Source organism: Armigeres subalbatus, chromosome 2 (genome assembly GCF_024139115.2).
Source record: "Armigeres subalbatus isolate Guangzhou_Male chromosome 2, GZ_Asu_2, whole genome shotgun sequence".
NCBI classification, from domain to species: Eukaryota; Metazoa; Arthropoda; class Insecta; order Diptera; family Culicidae; genus Armigeres; species Armigeres subalbatus.
Window position 1 is genome coordinate 46,472,870 of NC_085140.1, and position 24,414 is coordinate 46,497,283.

At 37.1% G+C, this 24,414-nt stretch overlaps 1 protein-coding gene across 3 annotated transcripts in view; it reads left to right on the forward strand.

The window, feature by feature from the left end:
• The window catches only part of LOC134218525 (myosin heavy chain, non-muscle), a 189,521-nt gene that overhangs the window by 137,057 nt on the left and 28,050 nt on the right, over nt 1-24,414 (forward strand). For all 3 annotated transcript variants that reach the window (XM_062697635.1, XM_062697637.1, XM_062697636.1), the window contains exon 5: nt 12,163-12,284. In XM_062697635.1, coding sequence (XP_062553619.1) covers nt 12,163-12,284 — 122 coding nt within the window. The remainder of the gene's footprint in view (nt 1-12,162; nt 12,285-24,414) is intronic.

The window sequence follows — 24,414 nt, forward strand, 5'->3', positions numbered from 1 at the left end:
CTGATTGCAACCAATTGCAAAATTGTCCATAACTACACGGTCCGAATCGGAAAGAAATCACAAGATTTTAATGATCAAACTCAATTAGCCTGCGATCGATTCCTTGGTCCGTCGTCGTCGCCGTCGCCGCTGACGTTGACTCATTTGTCGCCGTGAGACAGACTGTCACGGTGCAGGTCACTGCTACTGGGCTGGTGTGATGATGATTACTCACCGCGGACCGAATTCGCTGGGTCCCATTCGCGAGTCCGTTCAAATCGGCAAGAAATGAGTGTGTTTGCAACGTTTTAATTAAAACCCCTCATCGTCATCCGTTGCGAGTAGTGCACAATCTGGCACAAATCTAGACGACGACGGACATGGAGTTTATGTGAATGGGATCCGTCGTCCGACCGTTCGTTCCTATCAACAACCAGCGGTACCCAAAGGCCACGGAGAAGCTCCATGTATGGAAATAATTATCGAGTTGTCGCTCTGATAGACGTGAAAACACCATCATTTATATGGGATCGCCGTGATTACGCGCAGCAATTTTCCAGCAAGGGTCGCTCCGAGGCGCAATTTTCCTTGCGTTGCGATCATGAAAGAGCTGACCCCCAAAGTTTGGAGCAATTTGTCAGGCGCTCATCGTAACATTGTTGATGCCGTCATTCATTGTTTTCCTTGGACGAATGAATGGATGATTCAGTGTTGTCGTCGACATTATTGTGATGCATTTCGATTAAATTAATAAGTTGTTAATTTTGTCTCATCGAACCTGGCGCCAGATTAATTTATGATGGTATCGCCTAGAGCTGGTTGGATTATGCCGTAGGGCAATTTGTAGTGATTTTGAACCCGCGGAACAAATTACCCATTGTATAAGGTATTTACCGACTTTATCAATTAGTTATAGCCAGTTTAAATGATAATGCTAGCCTATCACAAAAATAGGATGAAAATCGTCACACTGTTTCTGTGAACTATTTTATCTTCAACTGTCATAAGATGAGTTTAATACTATTCCATTTAATTCCACCACGTTGTAGTCTTTACAGATACGTATTACGACTGTAAGGCCGTCTTCATTGTCTCGTACTTATTACAACTTTATTAGAATTGGTGAAATTAAATGGAATTAAATGTAATATGTAGTACTAAACTCGTCTTGTGACAAAGTTGAAGACATTCCACTAAAAAAGTTAGTAATTTTCCTATTTCATCCTCTTAGGCTGACATAAAGGAATGAGTTGAGATGATCAAAATACGAAAATTACGCGAATTTAATATGTTGTTTGGTCGTAACATTGAAATCCATTCTATCACGTATTTACTATCCTTTCAAGCAGGACCTGCCCAACGGTTGGTCAGCATTTACGGCATCGTATCGTTCGCACGCGCTGAGTCAAATGTAAAAGCTGGGTAATAAAGTTCTTCTTCATTGTTACTCGTGATATCTGCTGATGCAATTATTTGCCTGTAATGAGCACATCAATTTGATAGCTCTATACGATAAAATTGGTCAAGGTCATCAGAGGTTATGTGTCATGAATTGTCTTTTTTTCTGCTATCATGAACAGTACAGTACAGTTTATAAACCGATGAAAAAACACCCTTGGTCATAAGCATTGCTAAATGTTTTGACACATATCTTACTCCAGATATTTGTGACATAAAATAATGTTTGATTTACGACCTTCGTAATTTTTTCAGAAGATATTGAGTCGAATTGGAAGAAATATTTCAGCTACTGCTCCGGATTAAATGCTTTGCTCTGTTTGAATTCTTGAACATAAATCTGAACAACTGGGCAACATGTCTTAGAGAGCCTTGTTACAATCTAAACGGTCTCTGCCTCATGCTATTCATTATCATGCTATGAAATGTGACAAATTAAATTATTCTATTCATTTATTCAGACACTTTATGAATTCTTCTTGTAACTCCCTTGATGACCTAGTAAAAATGCAATATTCTGCTGACCTCATTATCTCGCTCCTTTTCCACTTCCGTCTAATATTACAAGATGCTTACGCTGTTGCCTCCACTTTCCAACGAAGGTTCCTTGATTTCGCCTCTCTGCTGGACACAGAACACCAATTCAACCGATTGACCGTACATTTTTCTCCGATATTACATTTTGAAAAATACTTTTAATAGTTTGGATAGTTATTCCAAAATTGTCATGATCATTCATGTAGGCCGTTGGGATAACATCTCGCTTAACTTTTCAAAAGGACCTAATTAACATTTTTTCATGAATTAATTTGAATACTGCAATCAATAGCTTTCATGTTGTTCTGTTGTTGCGCTATTCAAATTAATTCATGAAAAATATGTTACTTAGGACCTTTTGAAAAGTTAAGCGAGACATCATCTTATGTAGTCTAATTTTATCACCATTGTTATACTGTTTCCAGTTCACACGATCTTGAAAATTCTGCTTAGGTATTGAAAAATATTGAGATAATGAGGATTGAAGCATGTTCTATGTCTAAGAAATGTCTAATCAATATTGGGCAAACGTTTTGTCAAATTAAGAATTGATGTCGGGTTGTAGTGAGGTATGGGTGTATAAAGTATTTATAAAGGGATTGTCACTTTCTTACAGTTCTCCACGAATTCCATTGGAACATTCCTTCAAATTTTTTTTCTGAAATTCCTCCCGGGGTTCCTCCCAGAAACCCTCCTGAAATAACTTCGGAAATAAATCTAAAAACTCCTTTCTAAATTACACTACATGTTCCTTTTGGAATTGAAAGAAGGAATTTCAAGAAATACTTCAGAAATTATCTAAGAAATGTCTTAGGAATTCCTACTAGATTTCCTTTGGAAATTCTTTGAATCATTCATTTAGAAATACATATACGGATTGCTTTAGATATTTCTACGGAAATATCTCCTGAAATTGCTTTAGAAACACCTACGGAAATGTTCGACTTAATTTGTTTGGGAATTCCTTTGTGAATTCTTTCAATTTTTTTCAGAATTTCCTTTGGATTTTTTCGGAAATCCCTTTAGGAAATTTTTCACTGGTCTGTTAAAAACATTAGATAGAAAAATTCTTTCAAATATTTTGTTGGAAATGCCTTCATAAGATTTTTTCGCTATTCATCTAGAAATTCGTTCGGAAAGTCTTTTAAGTACTCCTTTGTTAGGAATCCCATCAGAAACTGTTCCATTCTTCAGAACAGCAAATTTCCGAAAATATTCTACCAATAAAATTTCGAATAGAATTCAAGTAGGCGAAACCGCCAAATGTTGAACGGCTAATTTTGTCGCCTATTGTTGAACTCCCATAAGAAATGCACGTGCGTTCAACAATAGGCGAAGAAATTAGCCGTTCAACATTTGGCGAGTTACCCTATAAGGTATTTCCGAAGGGGAACCTGAAGGGATTTTAGAAAGGTTTACTAAAGTAATTCCAGAAAGAGATTCTAAAAAAAAATCTCACATTTCTCCAGAAATTCATTCAGGAACTTCTCCAGGAATTCATTTGAAAGTTTCCTCAGGATTGATCGAAATTGGCGGGACTTTAGTTTTTTTTTCAGGCGCATATAATTAAATTTCAGTGAAATTATTCAATTTGGCGGGTCACGTGCTTCATGGTGGCCTAGTTTAACCCCCTAGTGATCGCTAATCCTAAAATTAATGAATTTGCAGTGCTACGAAAAGCAAGCCCTGTGTTAACAAAGTATTCCCTGTGCTTTTTATCTATATAAAAAAATGAAATGGTCTGTGTTCGTATCCGCATAACTCGAAAACGGCTGCATGGATTTTCTTCATTCCTTCAGCAGATATGTTCGTTATAGTTTCCGACGGGTTTATATGATATTTCCTCATGCAAAAATCATTAGTAAAGTTGAGTAAATCGTGAAAAACTAAAATAAAGATTTGTATGGGAATGTCGCATGGGGCGTTCTCAACGCGCATTTTCGCCTACTATGCAGGACAACGTCTGCCGGGTCGACTAGTAGATAATAAATAAGGATTTCAGTTTTCCGTGTCATTTTATTTAATAACGAACAAGTTTGTAGGATTTGTTCGCAAGAAAAGCTGTTTCACACTGCTAGCTGAACCTTATCAAAAACGCAGATTAATGCACCTAGCGGTGACGATGCCTTTCTCGATTCAATCGTTTGGCTTCGCCTTAGTGTGATAGACATCATGAATAATTAAATAATTGCCTACATTACGGCTCTTGCAAACGCTGTATAGCGAATCAACCAACCAAGCTTATATGGTTCAACACATTATTAACTTTTGAACGCAATTATCGATCGTGATTATATTGAATAGTGATCAACTAGGGGTTGTCCGTCGAATGCAACTTGTTGCGAAAAAAAATGGTTAAGAATTATTATATGAAAAAGTGACTAATATTTTTATTAATTTATTATTAATTAAAATATTAATATTTTTCGTGTGCACATACACGCACATACACACGGACGACAGACATTTGTTCAGTTCGTTGAGTTCAATTGATTGTTATATAACATCATTTTATAGAAGTCTATAAAAAGTTCGATTTTGTAGTGAAATGATAGCATCTTTGTTGTACGAAAAAGGCAAAAATAAATATTCAACCGTAGAGTACATGGTTGAACAACATTAAGATAGTGCACCAAAGAATATTATTCAAACTTCGATTTAACGTACAACTTTGAAATTGGAATGTACATTATATCGAAGTTTACCTGTACTGATCGACTCATCATTCTTGCAATTAGAAAACTGAAAATATTGTGCTGAACCAAAACGAATTCTACCCAAAGAGTCGTGTTTCTCCAGTAAGCGGATCGGCCGGTCGTCGAAATTTAGTTTTGCTTTGTGCGGAAGGCAAAACGATCGGCCAGTCACCGTAATTTTGTTCTGCTTTGCGCGGGTGAGTAAATAAATCAAAAAGTGAAAGTTTGTTTCTTGTCCAGTCGTGTTTCTCCAGTAAGCGAGTTTGCAGTAGCCATCGAGCAAGTCGTCGGGAAAATAATAAAATATCTATTTCGTGTTCGGTGGCTCTTGCGCATGTATTGCGCTTTGCTCCGGTCGAGACAAATGCGATCTTCAATTGTTTGCAGTAGCTATCGGGCAAGAAAGTACAGAGTACTGCGCGTCCGATCGGGTGTCCAAAACGTTTCTCCTCCGTTTTCGTATGCCACCGGGCGTGCATGGTTAAACATTTTTATCGTGGCGAGACAGCAAATTAATTTTATTTCCCAAACCATAGATCGCATCACTTACCAAAGTGATTCCAGATAAATTATCCTTTGCAACTAAAACGATATCCTATCTCAAGACAATCGTGGAGATGCAGATGTATACTCGGTCTCTAGTAGCAACGAGTGTCGAACTAACAATCCTTTCCTTCTTATATGACCGTAAGGACGTGGCCGGTGCCGTTTTTGACTTTAGATATTTGAGCTTCCGAAAAGCAAGTTCTAGTCAATCACGGAGTAGCAACTACGAATTGTGCGGTCATAATGCTCATGAACCAAAACGAATTCTACCCAAAGTGATTGGTTACTCCTAACTTGGCCCAGTTTACCAAGTATTCAAGCAATTGATGCCGGTTAGAAAGTGTATGTTGTTTATTTGTATCTCAAGGCTGCTTTCAATAAAGTTGATCTTCGCATCTTACTCAAAACAATTCGATAGAATGGGCTAAAAAATGCTACTGGAGTTGAATGGATTAAATCGTACCTGACAAAACAGATCTCTGCCTGCTGCTTCATGTCTCACAGAACCGTTTGTTTGTGGGTCAGGTGCTTCGCAAGGAAGCAATTTAGGACAATTACTGTTCTCATAACGACATTTCTCTGATCTTACCACCTGATATGAGACCTTTTTTATGCTGATGATGTCAATTGTTGTTATGTTATGTTGTTAACGAAAGTTATTGTTGATTATGTTGATACCTAACCGCGTTGTCCTTCAAGCTCTCCTCCTGGATTGCTTGGCGGCGTGGAGTGAGAGAAATTAACTTACACTCAGTAAGATGTTTAGAACGAATCTATGACAAAAGGTCGAAAGACAAAAGGTCGAAAGGACAAAAGGTCGAAAGACATAAGGTCGAAAAGACAAAAGGTCGAAAGGACAAATCGTCGAAAGGGACAGAAGGTCGAAAAGACAAAAGGTCGAAAACCACTAAAGGTTGAAAGAGACAAAAGGTTGAAAGGGACGAAAGATCGAAAGGGACAAAAGATCTAAAAGGACAAAAGGTCGAAAGGAAAAAAAGATCAATTAAGAACAAGTTGATAACAAGTTGGGTGTATTCCAAAGGAATTTGTGAAATGCATTTAACTTCAAGCAAGAATAACACACTCATCTCATCAATCAAAGTTGAAGAATGAGCAATTTTCAAAGAAGGAGTAATTACTATGAAACAATATTATGAATATCTAGAAATTTCTGTTAGAAATAAAAAAGATTGTTGATTTAGGAAATGAATAAACTTGTATTGCGCGAGACAGAGTTGTCCTATTATATAGTCAGCAAAAAATTGCTCTTTTATTTTTCACTATTTTTAACAAATTAATAAAACTCATTCAATGAGTGTAAATAATAGATGATTATCTAGGCTTCTTAAATGTCACTTTGATCTGTCAAAATAGTGCACGCTGCAGGCACGCGTATTGAAAATTCACCGGCGTGTAATACACGCCAGTGTGCATGATGTGCGGCGTGGACCATTTTGACAGATTGAATTGACATTTGGAAAACTCAAACATCCATCTATTAGTTGTACTCACTAAATAAATGTTATTTAATTGTTTAAAGTTGTGAAAAAGCGGAGTTTTTGCTAACTGTGTAGGGCAACTCTGGTGCGAGATTGATTATTTCCGTTTCAGTTTTTTGTCTATTTTGACCTTTCCTCCCTTCCGACCTTTTGTCCCGTTCGACGTTTTGTCCCGTTCGACGTTTTGTCCTTTCGACCATTTGTCCCTTCGACCTTTTGTCTTTCGACCTTTTGTTCTTTCGACCTTTTGTCCCTAACCCGTTTAGAACACAATGGGCCGCTGGCAAGTTTTAATCAATTATTTTAACGTTTCATATCACAATGTGGGTTGCTGATCATTTTATGAATGTTATTATAATGTATGTACTAAGTTTGTTAAAAACTGCGGGGGTTTTGCGTCTTTTAGAAACTGACATTTTAGGTCAGCTCCAGGGACTCGATATCAACAAATTAATAGCCTTTGTATTCTGTTATTTCCGTGTCATCTGCAAAGATCCCAAATCTCCACCGCGTTCCAGCGTTATGCTGATGCCAACTGCCAACCGATGATGAACGACACCGGGTTTTCTGCTTTCATGGTGTTAGCGGATCTCTCCCTCACCAACAACGTCTCCAAAATTTGGTCGTGCTCGTCAAACTGTTCACGAAAGTCTTGGATCTTACATGTGGTACAAACGGCGACAGTTGAATTCGCACTCCTATTGTCTCCAATGTAACTCTCTTTAAGTATTCCTGCAACCTTTTTTTTCCTGCCTTTGTTTTGTTCTCACATAGCTAGTAATGAAAAATGACCACTCTTTTGTGTTTTTTCGTTGAACATTGGTAAGGGTCATTCCAAAATTTGTGTGCAGACAGCTCAGCTTCCACTTCGTCAACTGTCCTTAATTCATCAATACGCTCATATCTTCTGCTCGAGCTATAATTACGTTGACTTTCGACGATTTTCCGTTACCAACCCACCTTTTAGAAACGAAAATATGTAAAAATCTTTTTGGTTTTAACTTTTTTGTCTTTCAACATATTTTTAGCAACTTTCACCAAAAGAAGCGGCATTTATTTGGTTTCAGGGGCTTTGTAGATTTCCAGGATTGGTCATATGGTTCCGGAGTTATTCCGGATTTATATTGGGTGTTAGCTTTTGGCCATTTTCCAAAACGTATAGTTCGGAAATGCTTATCTTCTATAGATGCAGTGTAGTTTGGGCTCCGTATCAAGAAACACATGTGAACCGCATATAATTAGTTCAGAAACAGTTTTTGTTCTTTGCGCTTCGAAAACTTGGGTGTTCAATAATTATTCTAGAAGAACTAAAAAAGCACAGGGAATTCTCAATGAAAGCTTTCATAAAGGATATTATCGCACAAAGAGTGGATAGTAGTGAAATGTTGGCAAATATTAATTTTTACGCTCCTATCCGTCCACTTAGAAATAGATAGAATATCAATAATCAAAGAACCAGCTATGGAAAAAAGGGCTCAATAAATAGAATGACGTCATGTTATAATGCACATTGTGAAACAATTGATGTAACGAAGCGTAAAACTGATTTAAAAAAAGTGTTATTCTCTAGACAAGTTAGGTAATGACTGAACTACACCAAGACTAGAGAATAAGTATTCATTGTACTAAGTATAATTGGTCTAGATTTGATTGACGGTAAATATAAAAAAATAAAGAAAAAAAAAAGTGCAAAAAGTTTGCATTTCTTTTGGGGCAATATAACTTACAAACGCATGAACCGATTTGCTAGATTTCATCACTAATCGATTCATCTTGGGATCAGCTGTGTTACATACTAAGAGGCAATCAGTTTGACGGGAAAGTTTCAAAATAGTCAAAATGCAACGGTTTCATGAGTTCTGTAGGAAGCCATCAAACTAAAACTGAAATCGATCTATAATGCGACGCTGCTATCAACTAAAAGATTGACAGTTCGATAATGAAACCCGAGCTAAATCGGGCAGGTTCACCTAGTTTTAGGTAGGAAACGACGCAAAAACTATGCTAAATTTGATCAGAAAAATTGGCCTGTATTCCGGATTCCCAACGTTCTGCTGCCTGTTATGGGGTCACTTTGCGGGAATATGCGAATACCATCATGCGACACACCAAACTTCATAAGTTATGGTAATCTTTGGTAGTTTTGTACTTTCAAATTCCAAAACCACATTCCTTGATCATTTCTTATCTCGATACAATTCTACCGAGAAAGTCTCAAAATTTGATTGGCCACCCTGAAAAATGGTAACTCGGCTTGCAAACCTCACAGATAACAACTGTGGAAGTGCTTATTGAATACTAAGCTGCGCGAGGCAGCAATGTCCAGTGGGGAGTGTAATGCCAATAAGAAGATGGCTGAAGCTTAGGTTAGATAAGTTTTTTGGGAGGAGTTAAAATCTTGATCCCGTTTTAAATTGCGGCAGCAAAAAAAATTCATGCATTTCACATCATCAACATATTGCCTGGGGTAATGTCTAACAGTTATTTTCATGCTTCGTGTGCTAACTGTACAGTTCGTAAGGTGAATCTTGATAGTTTCAACGGACTTACACCAGAACTTGGTACCATCAAAAGTTGACAAAGACGCCAAAAACATTCTCAGCTGTGTCAACCTATCTGTCTCATAGGAAGATGATGACTCACAACTTGCTGATGTTTCCCATCCCTTCTTATCATTTATTTTGGGCCTAATGAATACCGACCGCGTACAACAAAGTAGCTGAAGTGTGCCGAGTCCCATGCTTGCTTGATTTCCTATCTACAAGGAACTGTTATGAATTTATGGGCAGTATAGTTTCTTAATGTTTCTAATTTGAAATTTTTCATCATCTGCACTGTAGAAGAATTACAACACGAATAATTTCATTCTTATTTCTTTTTTTTAAGGTACACTGGGGGAAGTGGAAAAGGAAAAATCGATAATGCATGTTCGAATTAGTGTAAAACCAATTTAAATGATCCAAATGCATTCAATCAAAATGGGCTATCAAAAACAGTCAATTTTGCACCACCTGTATGGTAATTCATACCATTTTAGTTGCTTGAAATTGATGGAAAAAGATTTAAAAATTAGCCCCAGTGGAATGGGGTAAGTGGAAAACCCAAGTTACCTTGACCTTCAATTGTGATGAGTAGTTACATATAATTAAAATCAAAACGCTGATTGCTCTATCATTTGTTGAATAATTTCATGGGCTCAACGGAATAGGTACCAAAGGAATTCTCGTAATAGTTATTGGAGGGCTGGTTTTGCCTTCTCGAACATTAAGTGTACGTAAAATCTACAAATTCGCCCAAAGATGAACTTTTTATAGGAAAAATGGGGCTTGCAATTTTGTAAACTAATCAACTCAGTTTAACGAATTAAGATGATGTCTGTGTGTGCGTGTTTGTATGTATGTGTGTGTGCAAAACACGTACAACATTATCTACTATTTTTAAGCACTTGTCCTTAACCAATTTGTTCGCACAAAAAATTGCATTCAACTGCAAAACTTGCTATAAATATAAATGAATGTGAATTATGGAATATATTCACCTACCGGTGCTATTTTTTCTTTCTCATACATTTTTTTCATATGTAAAACATGTGAAAGGCATTAATACCGATAGGTGGATTGATCAGGCGTTTTCTTATGTACATTCGTCCAATTACCACTGAAATCACAATGATAACAAAGAAGGAACATATTAAGATTTACAGCTATCCAAATAAAGCCTGGAGGGAAGGAAAAATTTGCGTGATCAGAACATGTTCCACTTCCCCCGCAGTGTTTGATACCAGGGGTAAGTGTAAAATCTTTGAATTATTTGCTTTCATGGTAATAACCACTACAAATTGAATGGGATTAGTTTAATTGTATTGTAATAGTCACCTGTGATATAAATTTACTTGAAAAAGGGACAATTGGTGCAAATAAAATATGATTTTATGAATGGAAAAATCAACTTCTCGCGAAACCTAAAATGACAGTTCAAGCGTTAACCATGTTAGTGTATGTATTATACAAATTTTAACATAGTGTTAGTGTGGGCATCAAAGTATATTCTTGCACAATGTTATGGTGTGGTAAAAACTGTAAAGTATGTACAATTCCAATTTTTCGAGTCGATTTTTACACTTACCCCCTTTTTCCACTTCCCCCAGTGTACCTTAAATATGTCTCATAGATAAACTGCACCCAATTCAAAAAAATTCTTCCTAATAAACTAATATAATATTAAAAAATCCGAGGTACATCAAAATCGAATAATATTTACCTTCTGACATATCAGTGTGGCGTATAGTTGAGCTCCATAATCGTCGGTCTTCTTAAGCGATAATCCTCCGAACGTTTAGGATCTCCAGGTCCGATTACACCGTGTGCAGTCGGCGTTTTCGTGGCCAAAAAAAAGCGTTCATGAATTCGTGATTTAACTAGTTCACGCTGTATTTTTTCGGGAACAACGTGACGGAATCGGGAACAACAGTCACGTTTTCTGGAAAACGTGACTGGTGTTGTATTTTTGCTGGTTCACGAATTCGGGAACGCTTTTTTTTGCGTGTATTTACTTTTTTCGAAAATTTGTAGATATTTATGTAATTTTTGAAAAATCTAAAAAATCATTCTGGAATAACAGAAATCTTCGAAAGGAATCTTGTCGGAGCTCAGGAGTCCCATTAAATTTCATCAACAATGACAAATTTCCCAGAATACGTAACATTATTTTTTTAAACCAACCAAAACAAACCGTTATTTGTTATAAATCCGCTTTACTCGCTGCTTTTTGCCGTTGGCAAAATTGATCAAATAAAAATGCAACACAGATCTGGACGGCTTACGTGTGTGAAATCGCGTGTTAGACCAGTGGACGTTCAGTCTACTGAACCGTCAGACAGACCACCCTTCATATATGATTTGTTCGTGACTGGGGCTGTTGCAATAAAAATTCCATCTGGATGAGTCAACCGCACACTATTATTCAGTTATAAATATCTGCGGCCCGAGGTGAGGTTGACGTTAGTGAACTATACAATCCACGGGTTATTCAACGTAGATCAATATTGCCAGGATAATATTATTTATAATTTCTTTTTACTGAGCGAATTTCTTTGAAGCGGATTTTCATATCTTGAATCATATTCAACGCCAACTAATGTCGACGTCGGAATGCACTAACCAAACAGTGCTCAATAAATTGGTCCAGATTCCACATGCTTGTCACTCGCTACCTTCCGGCTTTGTCTGTTATGACACCCACCGCTAGATAGGTATTTGCAATGCAAATTTACTCTAGTTGGCGTTGGCCTCATCCCCTCATCTTTCGTTGACGAAACACATCTCTCGGACGAATCCAGTCCAACTAAAGACTAGTATTAAATTTCTCTGTTCAACACTACGCTGATATTGTTCTACAATTCCATGATAATATGTAATTAATTTCTACATCATTCGTCTCATTTACAGATCGAGAAGATCAGTCCATCCTGTGTACCGGCGAGTCGGGTGCCGGTAAAACTGAAAACACAAAGAAAGTGATACAGTATTTAGCTTATGTGGCAGCCTCCAAACCCAAGGGATCCGTCGCGGTAAGTGGCACAAGCGTTATGTAAATTCCCTATAAGTTAGTTTTCACGTTGTTTGATGTTAGTTTTTTCAATCAACTTATAAGTAATAAGAAAATGAGGGACTTTTAAAAGGGGTTTCAAGTTAGGTGTTAGTTCAAATTCTACTATAACGTAAGTACAGCAGGTGTTTTTTTTTCTCAACTCTGATCGTATAAGAAGGGCGAATCTCATTGCCTTGTAAGGCCCGCGTCTTTTCAGTGTAAATAATTTCTATTTAAGGTATGTCTGAATAGCAAGTATAGCCTGGCCCCACCTCGAGCATTACATGATTACCTCCGGCCCGTAGTGGTCACGCTTAATTCAACTGTCAGGTACTGTCAAAAAGCATTTTGCTTACGCGCGCCCGCAAATGTTGTCTGATTTATTAGCAGCGGCAGCACCCATTCGTGGGTAACCATGTTTGGCCATAAGTTTCAGTTTTGTTTAGTTCCAAATATGTTTCTTCAGCTAGCGGTTGATCGTTTAGTTTTTAGGCCGTCGAATGGAAACGAATCATTTGCACGTACTTGTGAAGTTTATGAATTGTTACATGCCATAGTGAATGACATCCTAAATAGTCGAATCTTTCTCTGATGTTACTCACATTTCAAGAGAAACATGTTTATGAAGTCATTGATTCTTCTTACCATCTCTATAAGTTTAAATAAACTAAGAAATAGAAAACATGAATTAACTCGTTACACATTTATAAAGTTCTTGTCTCCAATGAGCACTATATGTATTGAGGGTGAATCGGGCAAATAAGATCATGAAAGCATAAGAACGAAAATAAAAAAAAGTATCTACAGTTTTTAATAATATGACATCGCTGTAATAAAAAGTAAGCGTTAACATAATTTTATGTATTCTGTATGGTGTCTATATTTGCGTTGCTTTTGATTACATCATTGTAATCTGTTTGATTCACGAGAATAATTTTTTTTTTGACTCAAAGATTCAGCAGTTCCAGTGAAAACAAAGAAATGCAAAACGTCCGACATTAGTAGTTTACGATACCATGCGTCTCCATCATTTCGTATATTGAACTATGTACAACGATTGAGAACATTGCAAACGCGTTGAAACATCTTTTCAAATGAACTTCGGATTAGCAAGCCATCTTTTAGAACTTGAGACGTTTATTCATGGGTTCTGGATTGGGAACATCCATGAAATATCGTTTGCATTCAAAACTTTACACTGGTTTTCATGTGGTAAAGAAATGATTTTGATGAAATATAACAGCGTAATTGCGATATTGGCTGAGAATGAGTTGAAGGAAATTTGTTTCAGCTTGCTTAGTGGAATTTTATCTAATAGCCGAGTTAGTTAGTACAAAAAGTGGAATGAAATGGAATAGTACTATCTCTTCTTTGAGTCAGATAGATACATTTTTTGTTCAATTTCTCGTTCCACATTTATAGTTGATAGCTGAAATGTTCTTATCTCTGAACAGCTATGTTTATTCAGGTGCAACCATAATACACTGGTTCCGATCCAAGGCTGAACATGACACCAGCACATGATTTAATAAGTAACCGCTAAGGACCAATAGTCTGTGCGGTTGATTAAATGAAGAGATATGAATCAGCAACACGTTTGCATAATTGGGTTGGGTGCTGCTTCAACAATTCAAAATTACTTCTTTTGGCAATCGCTAGGCGCATAAATATCGGCTTCTCCTCTAGATATGGTTAGACGGCTCCGTGTCACCGTCATCCATCGTCACCCGCCACCCAAATAGAGAGCGCCAGTCGTTTTCGGCCAAGAATACTTAATAAATCACACGAACAGATGTAACCGGACGACGGCGATGACTTGTTATGGCTGGGCCCTTCCCTCCATTTTTGGAAGATTTCTCAGCTCCAGCTCTTGTCGTAAATTAAGTAATTAAAACTAGCAAACCTTCTCGTCTTAAAGCGTGATGTTTGTTTTACTATCGAATTCGGTAATAATTTAAACGATCCAATATATGCATTCCGATATGGCAATGTTGAGGCTCAATCGAACATGCTCATAAACGTAAACAATCATTAGAGGCTCCAAAATGTTTAGCTTCTCTATTCATCAGCATCAGATTCAAGTGTCTCTTTCGGCGAGCGAAGCGCCTTAGATTGGGAAATTTAATATACCCATCAATGGAGATGTTGCTGCTAAACGAAGTACTGCCGTTGTCGTGAGACAACAAATGACTATTACGGATTGAATATGAAATGGCAGGAAAAAAAGTATTTCAATTAACACCCCGATCGTACACCCATCTGTCATGTTCGCCGTCTAATTTCCATTTTTTTATAAGTGATTCGTGCAGCCTTCAGCCTGGTGCAGGCCGCTACTTAACCAATGCGTGTGGTTTCAAGATTAAGTTGGGAGCGTTTCGCACTACTGCCACCGTTGCAGCAAACGGAATTGGAAATCATTAGAATCGAATATTTAATGAACATGTTAATTAATTAATTAATAATTGATTCGGTAGTAATTGCTTGGTAATCGTTTTTTTGTTCTCACACACCTTGTCATTTTCTTGTCACATACATGACAAGAGTTCGTTTGAGCATTCTATCCTGTTTTATTTTTTCTGAAAAAGTTTATTCGACACCTCTATAGTAATGTTATATTGGATAAGTGTTTTTTGTTGTAAATCAAATATTAATTTTAAAATATAAGCTTTCTCTTTTCCACTGCTTTATGAATAACAAACCAATGTTATTAGAACTATCCCGGGAATATCAGCAGAACCAGCTGTTCACTGATCGAGTGCAAAAAAAACGAATGCCCGAGTTTCGTACAGTGTTCAATTTGCATTCCTATCAATTTCTTGCTCTACCCACAACTTGTGGGTGATTCGACACGCGCCAACCGGGTGGTATGTCCATCAAGTGAACGTCAATTAAATGTGACAAAATTGGTTGATCTGATCTGTTTTAAGATAATTGTTGGAATTTCTGCATAAATTATTGAATCAGGGTGGCCAGTGATTCGCGAATCCGAGTAATGTGGGAAATATGCGAGAATTGAATGTCCATGCGGGAAATGCGGGAAAAGTCGGGAATTTCTTTAAATTATACAAAAATTCGGGAAAAAAGTCATCAGATATTCATTTCATTATTTCATGTATAATTATTCTAGTATAAAACATGAAGAGGAACTATCCGACTTGTCAGAAGTATTATGTATGATATTGAAATCAGATTTCATTGATGTCGCATCAAGAGCTCTACTCCATAGTGATAATGGTCACAGTGTTGGTATAATCTCAAATTCTCAAATTTCATCGGCGATTCAAATTATGCGTGAGTCAAATCCCATCAGAATCATGGCCCAAAGAATCGCTCATAATTCGAATCGCGATTTGCATTATTGCATGATTTTTACATGTTCTTCATTGTTGAATGCATTGCATAAACTTTTTTCCCTTAAGACAATGGCGAATAAATCCATATCTAAACGAAACATACGCCTCGATTGCCTTTTGACGCTTTTTAGAGCGAAATCGTTTTTCGGCGAGTGAGCGAAGCGATGTGATTCTGTCCAAGAAACTCAAGCGCGATGCTACCCCTTACAGAATCGCAAGCGAGTTGACTCGTCCATGAAACCTCGATGATTGAGATTTAAGAATGATTCTACCAACACTGATTGGAAAGCAACATGCCACCTACGCTTCGGAAGGTTTCTGTGCCCAAAAATATTTCCGAGAGTCCTTGCAGCTTGTGGATTCCTGAAGAAAATACTTGATCTATATTCTCTTAAAAGCGACTCGAGTTTGTCTGGAGATTTGTCGACCGAAGCCGAGTATATCCAATTGTGTTCTATTCCAGACAAACAATTTCTGGTCATTCGTTGTTAACATATTGACTTTATCGCAAAATAACGCTGTACAAGAGAAGTGCTTTATATTAATGAACAGTATTTGATTGTAAACCAGCATAATGATGAAGGAAAGACTAGCATAAATAACAGTGAAAAAAGAATCAAATCAATAATAATTCACGGGTCAAGGTAAGGTGGAGAGTAGGGTGGCTCAAATTAGTATGATAAAAACTTTGTTTAATATTTTTGATGGGCCGCCCTCTTATTCGGTTCTATTTGATGCCCTGATGCTCTGGACAAAATTTCAGCCAAATCGATCAACGTTTGGGCTGTGCTAAACTCGTTGGAAGTTTATATGGAAAAATGTATGCAGAAACATCCAAAAACAGTAAATTGCAGCTGGACTACACAACTTACTTTGAAGAACTATGATACTCATTCAGATCTTGGAGAATTTAATATAAAATGTTATGCAGAAAACCGCGAGAAGATTCGAGTTTGCCCGGCTATGTTATTAGCCGTTCTCTGCAGTGGAGTTTGAGCAAATTTCGTTTCTTTTACCTTTGAAAAGAAATAAATTCACCCCTACAACACTCCAGTAAAATGCTAATATCTTTGCGTAATAAACTCTAATCTTCTCGCGGTTTTCAGCATAACATTCTGTATTTTATTTTACAAGAACTGAATGAGTATTATGGTTCTTACGCGTAAATTGTGCCGTCCAACTGCAAATCATTGTTTTTGGAAGTTTCTGCATACATTTTTCCATATAAACTTCAATTAGTTTAGCACTGCCCAAACGTTGACCGATTTGGCTGAAATTTTGTCCAGAGCATCAGGGCATCAAATAGAACCGAGTAAGAGGGCGGCCCATCACAAAATTTGAAAAAGTGTTTTTTGAGCCACCCTAGTGAAGAAGGTCGAAGACTTTTAATATCTTGGCAGTCACTTAACGTTGGACGGTTGAACCAAGTTCGACATAGGAGCACGGATCAAGAAGGCTAGGGCTGCTTTCGCGAGTTTACGAAATGTATGGAGATCCAATGAGATTAGCACCAAATTTCGAATATTCAACTCAAACGTAAAATCTGTGTTGTTAAGCGCCAGTGAGACTTGGTGTGTATCAGCAGAGATTACGCAAAAACTGCAAGTATTTATCAACCGATGTCTACGTTTTATAATTCGGGCCTGGTGGTCTCACAATTGGATCTCGAGCTTGGATCTTGAGCTCAATCAACAATGTCGATATCGACAGAAATTCGAGAGCGTAAATCGAGGTGGATCAGCCACATATTACGAAAAAGCGGAGACGAAATCTGCAAGCAAGCGATGAACTGGAATCCAGCAGGACATCGCAGCAGGGGCTCAACAAGGAAATAAAGGAAGTCGACAGGAATTTGAGCTGGGCGCAGATCAAGGCTAAAGAGAGTAGCCGCCCAGGATGAAGATCTTTTACGTTGGCCCTATGCACCCCTAATGGGCTGACCATACGTACCGTATTTAACGGAACAGACCCGTTTTTTAGACCTTATTGTGCTGTACCGTCGTTATCTAAAAAATCCTCAATTTGTCCCATTTTTTCATTGATTCTTCCAAAGAGCTCCAGAATATTATTCAAACAAATTCAATATTTTAGGCAGGAATCTAAAATCAAATGCATTGAAAGTGATTTTTTTTATATTTTTATTAGACAGCCCTCGGCTAACTCATGCTTCTCCGAGAGATTTTTTCATACAGTTTCATTTCAATTGTTTTTTTTTCTGATTGCTCCGGAAGCATTAAAATTTGGCCAATTTCATTAGTGACTTGAACGGAATTAGTAACTTGGTAGGCTAGTATTTCCAGAAAATCAGTTCACGCATCAACGTCAATAAAATAAAGCGCAGGGACAGACATAAAAATGTCCAGATTAAGTTCATTTTCGATTATTCTGTTTTGAATCTTCTTCTTCATTTTTTTTTTCAAAGCTGCTTTAGCACATAATTTTCAATCATTTGATTGTTTACGAAGCATTATGAAATATTTGAATAATTCTGAATATTTCGAAAGCACCCACTGTAAAAAAACGACGGCATGGAAAAATAAACAGAATCGAGTTTTAAGGCAGTTTCAAACCGAGGGAAAATGTGGTCGGAATAAAGACTAGATTTATGCTCCTCACGTACTTTAAGGCTAGCTTACACATCAGGAGCATGTTTGTAAATTTCGCTCCCATGTGTGCGGACGGGATTTATAGGATTCCCCTATGAAAAATTTAAAAAATTTAAAATAAAATTCGGCGAAATCTCCGAAAGTCCAAACTATAAACCTATAAATAGATCAATCAAGGTAACTCATTTTGCACTCACCGCATCAAAACAACGGCGGCACTGTATATGCATATTTCTATTCGCGTGTATTTGACAGAACATGTCTACGGTGGCGCGATCTGCTCTTTTCATAGCGGCAGTTTTTGCTTATTGATTGGTACATTGGCCAGGATTTTTTTTATTTTTCTCGACGAAATTGCATGAGTCCCGCTTTTTTTAGGAGCACAGATTGAATAGATTTGAGATTTATTCCCATGCGCCAATCATATTCATGGAAATAATTAAATTACATTTTCTTTAGCAGTTCTTTCCTTGTTGAGATTCTTGTTATTCTTATCCGCAGATTTTTCTCACTTATATTCCACCCTATTGCTCTTATCGCATTTGTCTTTTGACATTTTTTCTTAAGGACAATCCACACGGAATCCAAAATTGAAAGCACTCGCGTTTTCAAGGGCACCCCATTTAAAACGGAAGCCACGCACAACTGTCATTTTTATTATTCCACGCATGCTGAGCTGAAGTAATAAAAATGTCAACAAAGCTGATATAACTAAAATGTCAGTTGTGCGTTGCTTCCATATTAAATGTTGTGCCCTTGAAAACGCGAGTACATTTAGTTTTGGATTCCGTGAGAATTGTACTAAAACTATTTTTTCTTAGCCTTTTAATGCCCAAAACCGTCGTTAGGCAGGCAGATTACAAATAGTCATATTACCGGTTTGTTGTGATTTTTTTGTCACCAGTGAGCACGCTTGTTAGTAAAAAGAAGCGACGAGAAAGTTGCTGTAAAGCTTGATCCACTTAGTATTTGGCCGTTTCTTTCCAATTACTGCGGCGCCTCTGGTGGCCGTACCGAGAAGTAAAATCCATCACATCGTTGCGGAAGGTTTGTTTAGTTTATGGTGAAAGTTTCATCAGTATTGATGCTCACGTTCAAAAGTTATCGAAAATGGAACGCGAGAGATGGGAACAAATTTTGGACACTCACGTTGGAAATCCAACATGGTCAGGAGAAATGATTTCGAAGTATTGAAAATTACCGAAATTGACTGTAAAAACTGTCAAACGTTATCGGGATATACTATTGCTGGATCCCGTAGAACAAAACAACCGTAAAAAGGGAACATACGAGCAGAAACTACAAGTGAAAGTCTGTAGAGCAGTTCGGAGCAATTCTGGGATTTCCTTGCATGATTTAGCGAAAAGGTTCACTGTGCCGTACAACACAGCTCAAATAATCTGTCGGTGCGAATGTTTCAAGTCGTATGATGCCAGCAAGCGTCCCAACAGGACCCTGAAACAGAACCTGGTTGCCAAACATCGCGCAATAATGCTGGTCGAGCAAGTTCTGACGAAATACAATTTATGTATTTTGATGGGTGATGGAATTAATATTAAAATGGACTTTCAATTCCCGGGATACAAGTTTTACCTTGCCAAACGGAAGGGTACTTCTTCTTCGTTGGCATTACATCCCCCACTGGGACATTGCCGCCTCGCAGCTCAGTGTTCATTAAGCACTTCCACAGTTATTAACTGCGAGGTTTCTAAGCCAAGTTACCATTTCTGCATTCGTATATCATGAGGCTAACACGATGATACTTTTATGCCCAGGGAAGTCGAGACAATTTCCAATCCGAAAATTGTCTAGACCGGCACCGGGAATCGAACCCAGCCACCCTCAGCATGGTCTTGCTTTGTAGCCGCGCATCTTACCGCACGGCTAAGGAGGGCCCCTTAAACGGAAGGGTAGCGCCCCAGGAAAATTCAAATATGTCGATGCAGGCGAGATTGCCCACAAATTAATGGTATGTCAAAGCATCTGCAGTTATGGAAAGAAAACTAAAGTTTTCATCACTGGAGCGACCATAAACGGGCAAATATACAAGGGGGAGTGTCTTCAGAAGCGATTTTTGCCATCCATTCAATCACACGACTGTCCGGTGTTGCTTTGGCCTGACTTAACAAGCTGCCATTACAGACGGGATGTAATGGAATGGTATGAACCGAATGATAATGACGTTATTGAAAAAACTATCAACCCACCAAAATGCCCAAATTTTCGTCCCAACGAAAAATATTAGGCAATTATCATAGGAAAACTTGAGAAATGGTGCAAAACAATCAGAAAACCATCTTATATGGAAAAGTGGTGTGAAAAAATGACGGATGAAGTTGACCGTTCTACTGTGCAAAAAAATAACGAGTGGTATTGAGAGAAAAGTCCGAGAATTCATCCGAAATGCCAACAAATAATTTTTTGATATTTTTTTCTTCAAAGTTTACTAATTTCCCTGTATAATAAAATCTAAACCACTTCTTTATGTACTTTTTCGCGCAAAGAAATGTATAGGCTAGATGTACCAGTTGTGGCTATAGCGCCAGTTGTCGCACTAGTGCTTTATATGCCAAATGGCCAATCAAATCACAGCAAACCAAGTTCATATCGATAAAGCATATTCATATGATACGATAAAACCTTTGATCTCCTTCATAACAAGCAAAGCATAATTGTAAAAATTGATTTTGCTTAATTTTTGACGTCCTTTGCACCAGTTGTCGCACTAGTGGTCCCTATTTGGCCAGTCCCATAAGAAAACAATGGGATTTGCCAAATAAGGAACCAAAATTAAGAATAGTGCCACAACTGGTGCATGCGTTCCTATTATGGAATAATCAATTTTGATGACTATAACAAATTTTATTGTGGTTTTCACAGCTGTTCTAAGGAACAGGAAGTAAAACCTTTCGCTTGATATATAAAGTCCACCCACATGCCTTTTACTTATTTTTAAAAAAATAGTTGTTCTTATGTATGGCGATAATTGGTACACCCACCCTAATTTCGTGCGGCCAAATACTAAGTGGATCAAGCTTTATTTCTTTGTTTTGCGATGAGATGAATATATGTTCAGTGAGATGGAAAACGAAACAGTTCCCCTACATATACAAAGAACTGGAAAGAATGAATTTTGGTTATTATACCCTTCAAAATAATTAGAGCAAAATCAGCAATGATTCAAATTCTTCGGGGCTGTCATTTTGAATCTGAAACATCCAATTTCCCAGCAGATTCATTTTGTTGTTGAGTTTCAAAAGCTTAAAACTGTTGTACCGCTCAGTACTATTTTTTGCGGATTTGAACTACGGATGAATTACGAGATTCAAATATTTTGCAATTGTTTTGGAGTATGAATGCGTTATTTTATTGAAGATCAATCCACTTTCCAATTTCGGCGCTTTTTCATATTAGCAAGATAATTATGTCATGAAATGAAGAATTTTTCAAACATGAATAGAACACTGCTAAGTAAACCAGCGAATTTGTTTTATTTTACTCAAGATTCAAACTAGAATAGTGTTCGAAAATTTACAGTGAAACTAAATTATTGCTAATTTTACTCTTAGAAGCCCTAAAAAAATGACCTTAAATTAGTCAATTAATTGATAAAGTGATTTTTAAGCTTTTAGGTGAAAAAATTCTGTTTCCCCCAAAAGTCGTTGTTCTACAAAATTCCTGAGTTTATGACAAATGATTGTTAATTTATTATATTATTATTCCTCTTTTTTCCTTGGAAATTTGAGTAATATAATTGCCCATGTGCGATTTACCGTTAAATTCTTAAAAATCAGAAGCTGAACATTTGTCATAAATTTGCACGCTAGGATTTCTTCAAGCAAGTTGTTCGAACAAAACATAAATCAAATCATATGATATTTGATGCTTACAACAAATGAATTCAAAATTTTGTTAATTTCACCATATGTCTGCATGCTTTTAACATTGAGTGCATCGTATTAACAAGTGAAATCGAAGCTTCTTTGTTTGAACAACTTGTGCGAAAAAATCTCAGCGTGCAAATTTTTGACAAATGTTCAGCTTCTGATTTTTAAGAATTTAACGATAAATCACACATGGGCAATTATATTACTCAAATTTCCAGGGAAAAAAGAGAAATAATAATATAATAAATTAACAATTATTTGTCATAAACTCAAGAATATTGTAGAACAACGACTTTTGGGGGAAACAGTATTTTTATGCACTTAAAAGCTTGAAAATCACTTTTTCATATTAGCAAGATAATTATGTCATGAAATGAAGAATTTTTCAAACATGAATAGAACACTGCTAAGTAAACCAGCGAATTTGTTTTATTTTACTCAAGATTCAAACTAGAATAGTGTTCGAAAATTTACAGTGAAACTAAATTATTGCTAATTTTACTCTTAGAAGCCCTAAAAAAATGACCTTAAATTAGTCAATTAATTGATAAAGTGATTTTTAAGCTTTTAGGTGAAAAAATTCTGTTTCCCCCAAAAGTCGTTGTTCTACAAAATTCCTGAGTTTATGACAAATGATTGTTAATTTATTATATTATTATTCCTCTTTTTTCCTTGGAAATTTGAGTAATATAATTGCCCATGTGCGATTTACCGTTAAATTCTTAAAAATCAGAAGCTGAACATTTGTCATAAATTTGCACGCTAGGATTTCTTCAAGCAAGTTGTTCGAACAAAACATAAATCAAATCATATGATATTTGATGCTTACAACAAATGAATTCAAAATTTTGTTAATTTCACCATATGTCTGCATGCTTTTAACATTGAGTGCATCGTATTAACAAGTGAAATCGAAGCTTCTTTGTTTGAACAACTTGTTCGAAAAAATCTCAGCGTGCAAATTTTTGACAAATGTTCAGCTTCTGATTTTTAAGAATTTAACGATAAATCACACATGGGCAATTATATTACTCAAATTTCCAGGGAAAAAAGAGAAATAATAATATAATAAATTAACAATTATTTGTCATAAACTCAAGAATTTTGTAGAACAACGACTTTTGGGGGAAACAGTATTTTTATGCACTTAAAAGCTTAAAAATCACTTTAACATGGACAAAACGTGAACGAAACGAATCGCAATGTTCACAAGACTTGCAGAGCACACCAAAAGCTTCCGTATAGAGGTTGTTGCGATAGTTTTCGACGTTTATATCACTTGTTAGATTTTTTCCAAAATTGGAAATAGCCCAAAAACACTAAATCGACTTGAGCCACCTCGAAATTTTATCAGAATTAGCTGAAAATTTGACAGGAGACTTATTTTAGCATAAGAATTGTGATTCTGGGCTGACCGGTTGAATTTTTGATACTTTTTGAAAACATGAAGAGGTCTAATATATGTATATCTTTATTCGGCTCGGATGGCAAAAAAATTGTTTGCCTTTTCATTCGATAACAATATTCGCATTGATTGATTTTTCGTCTTCTCTGTCTAGAGACCGTTCATACTGTAGCAGTCTGTAGTTTTGCGAGGCCGTTACCACTTACCAGCAGTTTTTATTTATTCTATGATAAAAAATGACATTAACCGTTGATAGCGCAAACTCTTCACTGCACTCTCACCAGCAGTCGTCCCAACCATTGCATTTTGCCCATCACGCTACTGTAACTAACCCCCGCCATCCAATGCCAAGCAGCTCCGAATTGCGGTTCCTTATACTTTGCGCGAAACATGTCCAAAATGTAAACATTGAGATATGGACATCGCTCTTCGGGACCACATTGACGGGCAACGGCGACGACGATTTATGACGGGGAGTGTTCTGATTTACGCGCATTCGTAATCGATTTCGACCATTCGACGCCACAACGGACAGACTGACTGACCGTTCAGAAAGGAAAGGACATTTGAGTCGGTCGACCGACATGACAAATATCATATTTCACCGATCCGGGATGGACATTGCGCTTTTTTTTTTGACAGATCGATGGCGTCATTGTCGTCCGCGGCCGGCCGGATGCTCGACCCTGTCCATCATAGTGCAGTCGCGCCATGCATGCCGGTATTTATGACCATAAATGACCATATTTCGCGAGTCTTGCAGCAGATAAACAACGCGATTTGATGGGTTGGATTTTTAATTGTTGGCCTCCCGTGTGCTGCGTGAGATGATGCCAGTTTGGTAATGTCACTGCGCGGA